At 51.0% G+C, this 6917-nt stretch overlaps 1 protein-coding gene across 2 annotated transcripts in view; it reads left to right on the top strand.

The window, feature by feature from the left end:
* Positions 1-6617, top strand: part of LOC133510733 (ETS-related transcription factor Elf-1-like) — a 6989-nt gene extending 372 nt beyond the window's left edge. The window contains exons 1-7 of one of the 2 annotated variants that reach the window (XM_061839022.1): positions 1-282; positions 1654-1780; positions 3687-3794; positions 4442-4603; positions 4676-4747; positions 4830-5025; positions 5355-6617. The exon at positions 1-282 is cut by the window's left edge and continues 372 nt beyond it. In XM_061839022.1, the coding sequence (XP_061695006.1) occupies positions 220-282; positions 1654-1780; positions 3687-3794; positions 4442-4603; positions 4676-4747; positions 4830-5025; positions 5355-5898 (1272 nt within the window). In that variant the 5' untranslated portion in view covers positions 1-219 and the 3' untranslated portion in view covers positions 5899-6617. Of the gene's footprint in view, positions 283-1653; positions 1781-1886; positions 2022-3686; positions 3795-4441; positions 4604-4675; positions 4748-4829; positions 5026-5354 lie in introns of those variants that run through there. The other variant, XM_061839023.1, reaches the window with a different exon arrangement.
* The last annotated feature ends 300 nt before the right edge of the window (positions 6618-6917 follow it).

Genomic DNA, 6917 nt, shown 5'->3' with positions numbered 1-6917 from the left:
AAGCACGGCGGGCGTTTCCGGTGGTGACGCTAATCTAGCGTGCTCAATGTTCGCTGTGGAGATGTCAGCGGCGTCGCGTCCTCAAGTCAGCTAAAGGTCGACCGCAACCGTCAGCCCGAGAAGAGCCTCGGCCCGAAGAGAGAGCGCCAAACCTTCCCGTGATGCCGCCGCCGTCGTTCTTTTAGCTCCACCTGCGCCCCGCGTTCGGCATACTCGACCATGCTGCGGCAATCAGAGCTCGTTTTTGACTTCGCCAGCGATCACGTCGACAACCTGTCGGGGGTGAGTACGAGATCCGGCCGGGCCTCGTTTGGAAGTCCACTTTTTCACGCTCGGAAAAGGGGCTACAGCGACACGTCCGTGAGTTGATCCACATATAAAATACTGCATCCGAATTATTAGGGAGGAACTTTGCCTTGCTCGAAGACACGAGAAGGTCAAAGTACTCCGCCTTCTAAAACACTTGCAATTGTTCAATTTATGTCCGTCAGTGCCTGAAGCAGACTTTGCCCCAAATCTCTGCGTCTGCTTTTGTGTTTATTACCGCGTTACTAATTTGCAATTGCACTGCAGTGTGGCGGCAAAACGGAAACGACCCAAACTTTTGGATGCGCTGCAGCAGCAGCAGCAGCAGCAGCAGCAGCTCAACTTCGACTGGAAACTGACAATCCGTGTGTGCAGTGTCGTTGGATCAACTCAAAGCTCCTCACATTTTTGGAAATATGTCTTGCATCTTTTCATGGAAGCAAGTGCGTTGGAAAAGTGAGGCTTGGCTGCAATACAAATATGTTGGTGAACAGCATGAGAATAAAAAATGTCCGAGCCGCTCGCAGCAAAAGGTGAACATGTCCAAATTGGGCTCAATCGGCCATTTTGCCTCCTTGGTGTCATTTAAACAGCGGCTCGGTTTATGATTCTCTTTTTATTGTCATTGCTCTCATGCATTTGAGCATCTGAAAAAAATTTTTTTTTTAATCCCCACAAATGTGGGCCAAACGGGGGCTCGTTCGGAACAGTTTGTATTGAAACCTTTACCAACGTACAATCGTTATTTAACTTTCACGAGTGATACATTTCCAATGGATCCTTATTGACTGTTATTTATTTTCATCCTCCCACATTGTAGCGCGGTGTAAATATTCAAACTGCATCAAGTTACAGCGGCTTAGAATAAGACTAAATCGATATTTTAAGAATAAAACGTCACTCGGGCCGAGTACGCGACTGCATCTTGACGCTGATGATTGTTTGCTGGGCTACTTTTGGGTCTCTTTTGGGGTGGGGGTGGTATTTGGTGGGCAAATATTTGAGAAACCCGGGCCCAGGTTATATGAAGTACAACATAAATGGCACCGTGTAGCAGTGTTGGGGGGGGGAACCCAAATATTATTGGGTACAACTTAAAGGTGCACACTTTTGTTGCTAGCAATTGATACTGGCTGTTTATTAGTTATACGGTGGGGGGGGGGGGCAGCCCACTTTCAGTTCCACAACTTTTCAGTCCCATGAAACCACATACAGTCGCGCACTGTACTACAGTCAAATATTTCCAAGAGACAAAACTTGTGTGGTGTGGTGCAGCTCGTGCCTACGACGTCAAGTTCCAGCCACTTTTTTTGTGTTTTTGTTTTGTTTTTTTGGTCATTTGGGCAGTTGGGCCTTGCCTCGGATTTCTCTGCTGTGCTGTTGGAGCAGATGTCAAATCCGCAGCTGCTGTCATATTCGAGGTGTTCGGCTGAAGACCCGCACGTGGCACAGGAGCACCTGCACACGCTTCAAGGTCAGTGGCAGAAGCGAAACCTCGCAATTTGCGGTTGGGGGGGGGGGGGGAGAGAACAATGCGGCGGGCACGCGCGCACCTCGGAGCGCGCTCAAGGCCCGCCCTCCGTCAGAAAGTCAGGAAGTTCAAGTCAAGTTTGGCAGGCTGGCACAAGACAGGCCGCAAAAGCCGCCTGCCGCACCAGACCCAGTGGAATGTAAACCGGGACAGGTTCGGTGTAGCTCTGCGCTGCTTGTTAGAAGTAAGTCACGTCCGCGTCCAAGTTGTTGCCGGGTCAGCTGGCTCGGCTAAAGTCAGCCTTGCTTGCTTGCTAGGCTAGCAGGAGCGCAGCGCAGTTGAGTCGGCTCGCAAATGTTCCTTCAGCGGTCTTGCGGGCCCCACAAGACGTGTTTGGAGCCCACTTCGCTTGCTCCTCTCGGCCGCTTGGTCACATTCATTCGCGAGCTCCGTTTCTTCCTGGTTGTTTACAGCCGCGTACAAGCGTGCGCTTGGCACGATGCGACGGATCGTGACGCCCGTCTCGCGATTCCGTCAAGCAGATGTTTTGGCCACAAGACAGCCCGTGGTCCGATACATCTCCGGGAATTGTCACTGCTTACAGTAAGTGCACATCAGTGGCAATCCGTGATCATGAAATATGGTGCACCGCGAGGCCCTTCATCACTTTGCTGCCACCGCCGTGTAAAACTGCCCATAAAGCAGTCGTCCTCTTTGATTCACAGCTAATCCTAAAAAAAAAAAAAAAACTACGCCTGCCCGCCTGCACACTGACAGCGCCCAAGGCAAAAGATGGCGCGTTCGGCGCACCATCAGTACCGTCCGCCTTATGGCTGCCTCCACTCTTTTTCAATTTAGCGACACGAGTCATCCCTTCTTCTTTTGAGTACTCGATTGTGACAGCACAAACGCGCACTTTGTTTAGCCTGTATCGAAATCATCCAAGTATGCCCAAAAAGACAAAAGGAATTTGTCGCCCGGTCGCAGGACGCCCGTTTGACGGAAAATACGATCGAGAACAAAAATAGGATGCCACCTATTGTCGCTGTACGTCGTACCGATACGGTGGCAATAAACTGACAATTGGGCAAATGATGCTGAGGCCTCCAGCGATTTCGAGCACTCGGAACTGAAGCTATTAGAGCGCCAATCTGGAACAGTGACAATTGTGGAAATGGAAGCAATTTCAAGAGACCAGTCGTGGCAATCATCTGGAAAGGTCACAATTGTGCCAAAGGAATCTGTCAGAAATGGAAGCATCTTCAAGTGACGAGTACTGCGGTCATCTGGAACGGTGAAAATTGTGCAAACCGCGCAGAGTCCTTGCGCAATGTAGAGCAATAATCTGGAACAGCGTCAGTTGTTCCAACGGTTCAGATGCTTCTCAAGCACGTTGGCGGCCGGCCGGGATTGGTCGACGACAGATCTAAGCAAGTGCTGCAAAGTGGTGAGACGACTGCAGTCAGTGCGGGAATATCAACACGCGTGTGCAAAATTGGCAGCATTTTACAATGGAAATTGGAAATCACCTGTTGAAGAAAAATAGACCGATAGGAATGTTTGCTAGTTTTGGTTGGTGTTGTTGGATCGCGCCTACTTGAGCAAAGGAGCTGGAAGAGGGTCCGAGAGGATTTTGCGCGGCCGTGTTTTAGTTCTGTCTGCCAGCGTGCAAGTCCTCAAAGGGTGGGCGGACGGGCCACCATTGACCATTTTTTCAGCAGTTTTGATTGTCCGTTATCTTGACAAGAGTGTGCCGAAATGAGGTCAACCACATCCTACTTCATAAATCATTTCAATATGAACGTTCACCGGTTTGCAAAGCTGCTTCTTTCGCGGCGAATTCGGCGATCCTCATCTGGCGTCGTACTTATGCGGCTTCTGCGTTTGTTCTCGCCTCTGCCCTCTAAAGTGGAGGAGCCGACTGAAAGCGGAGACGAGGAAACCATGGAAACGCTGGTTGCGGCAGAGTCACTTCTGGACTTGGACTGTTCTGATGCGCTGTCTCTGGAACACTACGGTGAGTGCGCTTTCGACATTGGCCCTCAGTAAGGTTTATGAAATCGAATTGGAATTCTCATTTTGACGTTTTAGTCGCCAGAATATTCCTTTTTGTCCGTCCGTAGTTTGCCAGTCGACATTAAAACTGCAGCCCTGGCGAGAAGTTTTTCTGTCCCGGCTCGGCGCCGGTTAGCCGAGCCTTAATTTTAGTCGATGCTGAGTTCCAGTGCAGGCCTCTGGATGGACCTTCCCTGGCTTTGCACAGAGGCCTGCTCCAAAAGTTTTCCCAGATTTAGTTGTGGCGGGCCTTCCGCGGCGTGGTTTTGTCAAAAAAAAAAAAAAAACCCCAACATCCTGCTTTGAATTGTTGTACACATTGGAGCAGCGTGACGGCCATCAAACCGGGGTCAAACTTGTCGCCAGGGGGCGATTTTGCGGCGCTCCTCCACCGTCGTTCGGTGAACCGCTTCCAAACAGCGCAAAGCCTGAGCTGTAAAATGCTGATGGCTTCACGTCCCTCCAACTGATGTCGAAAAAGAAATCCAAAGAAAGGAAGTGAATGGCGACCTCTGCAAAAAAGGGGAAGTGGTCCTCATCCGAGCGCTTTCCCTCTCGGCGTTGGAATTGTGACCGTCAGTCTCGTGCGATGTCTGACGTGTCCTTCAGCCCAGAGCTTCCTGCCGCCACTGGGCGAGGTCATGGCCGCTCCTGTCGCTCAGTTGAGCGTGTGTGCCGAGGGCATTTTGGGAACTGTGGAGGAACCGCGATGGCACACGTTGCGCGCGGACCAACCCGCCACGCAGCCGCAGCCGCAGCCCAAACAGAGAAGTCAGTGGCTTTCTTGGTGTCTTTGGCATTCCGTCGAATAGCGAGCGGCCAAATTAGCGCTTCACCTTGCAGGTAAAAAACGACATCGGAGGGCCGAGTCTCCCACTCCTGACATCCAAGTCAAACGGGACAAATACAATAAAGGTAAAGCGGAACCTCCAAATTCGGGTTGATGTTTTGAAGTAGGAACTGTGTCCTTTCTCCCAATTTGTATTTGGTTCCTCAGGTGGAACCACGCTGTACCTGTGGCAGTTTCTGATGGAGTTGCTGCAGGACAGACAGGTTTGCCCCCGCTACATTAAATGGACCAATCCCAACGCGGGGATCTTCAAGCTGGTCAACTCCAAGGCGGTGGCGAGACTCTGGGGCAAACACAAAAACAAGCCGGATATGAATTACGAGACCATGGGCAGGGCACTCAGGTACAGTACAGAAAATGTCTGCTTGGCGTAAAGGTTCCCTTCCGTCGACAGCGTTTTTTTTTTTTGTTGTTGTTGTTTTTTTGGAAACTCCCGTGGGGACCGTTGGCTAACATACAGTAGGTGAAAATGAGACCCCGACCTGCTTTAAGTCGACGCGTTTCGTCGTCTGAACGCGAAACAGGATAAACGGGATCAGGCTTGCGGAATCGGATTTGCGCGTTTTTGTGATGGACTGCTTGACACTTTTCAAGCCTAATTATTTTACAAACGACGAAATGAAAGCATGGTTGCCGTGTTCATTCCGACCATGCTGTGCTTGTGTGCTTCAGGTACTATTACCAAAGAGGCATCCTGAATAAGGTTGAAGGCCAGCGCCTTGTCTACCAATTCACGTCCCTCCCCAAAGATATGATTTACATCACAGACGGCGACAAAGAGGAAGAAGACGAAGACAACGGCGGCAGTGCCAATGACGCAGCGAGTGAGGATTCTGATGACGGCGCCGTCTGCTCAAGTGACCAATCGGCGAAGGAGGAAGATTCGGTCCCACCAAAGAAGTCGTTTTGCCCGGTCCAGCGGATCGGGCCCACCCGCGACACCGTCCTCCGAGCCGCCGGCTCCAGCCTCATCCAAGAGCAGCATTTGCCCATCGTGTCCGCCGAGATGCTGCGCACGCTTCAGAACCTGCAGAAGGTCCGGTCCCTCCAGCCGGCCGGTCGGGCCTCCGTCTTCAAAACGGCCCAGCTGCTGGGGAGTCTGTGCGAGCAACAGGATTCCGCCGACAGGTTGGGCGTGCTGGATCCGCAGCTAGTAACCAAAACTTCTCAGGTGGAGATCTCCAAGCTGGTGCCTTTTGTTGGTTCTGACCAGTAGATTAGCGCGCACACTCCGCTGTCGGCAAACAAGCGTTCCTAAGTAAGGCCCCAAAAGAAAGCCTGTAGCTCCCGGTGTCCCGAATGGGCCTCTGGGTCCCCCGCACCCCCAAAAATGCACAAGAAACCAAAGACATGCACTGGAACCTGCGGCGTTTGCTTGCACTCGCGGGCGGCACCTCGCGGCCCTCCGCGATTCTCGCTCCGTGGTCTAACCTCTCTCTCGTGCTGAATCATTCCTCCTCTGCCTCGACAAGGACTTTGCACTAAATGTTTCTTCCTGCTGTACGTTTCTTGTTGAAGTGCCTGACGAGCTCGGCGTCTCCTGCCCCCACCCCCCCAGTCTCGCTGAGGGCAGTCAGGGAAACATTCCACTTTTTTGAAAGTTACGAGTACGCGCGCCTTTTTGAGTTGCTCAAAATAAGGGATCACTGTTCCAGTCGTAATTTAGCACTGCCGCTGTTAAGTATCTCCCGCAGCCTCCTTTTAGTTTTGGACAATCACAAGTGATCTCTGTGTTTTGTATTTAGCTCCCGTGTCGTCACACTGCAACTACGAAGCTTCCCTGCTATGCACTTGTTGTGTCTCACGTCTGAAGCTTTGATATCTTCTTGTGTATGTCGGTGAACATGCTTGACTTGTGCCTTGGTTGCCATTTCTTCTCTCTCAGGTTTCGTTTTGCCTTGATGCAAAAAATAAAATAAAATGGCTGACCTTTCATCACGAGTTACGTCAATGTTTTTTCGCACACGTTTATTCCATCGACTTCGATTTGAACCTCATTAAGGCAGCCCACGAGTTTCACGGCGCTCCTCGCGAAAACTGAGCTCAAAACGTTTTCGACCGACATCTGTGACGTTTCCTTAGGTTGCGAGTTGGAGCCCCGTGCACAATGTTGTCTGCTTCTTGAGGTTTTTGGAGTCCTCTCCGTTTGCGTTATGTTGAGATGTCTTAAGGTTAAAAGTTCTGGATTTATAAGATTTTCAGCGGAGGGAATTTTGGTATTTGGTGCTTTGTTGT

The sequence above is a fragment of the Syngnathoides biaculeatus genome, chromosome 13, assembly GCF_019802595.1.
Source record: "Syngnathoides biaculeatus isolate LvHL_M chromosome 13, ASM1980259v1, whole genome shotgun sequence".
NCBI lineage: Eukaryota > Metazoa > Chordata > Actinopteri > Syngnathiformes > Syngnathidae > Syngnathoides > Syngnathoides biaculeatus.
Note: the sequence above shows the minus strand (reverse complement) of the source record. Positions and strands in the feature narration are given on the sequence as shown.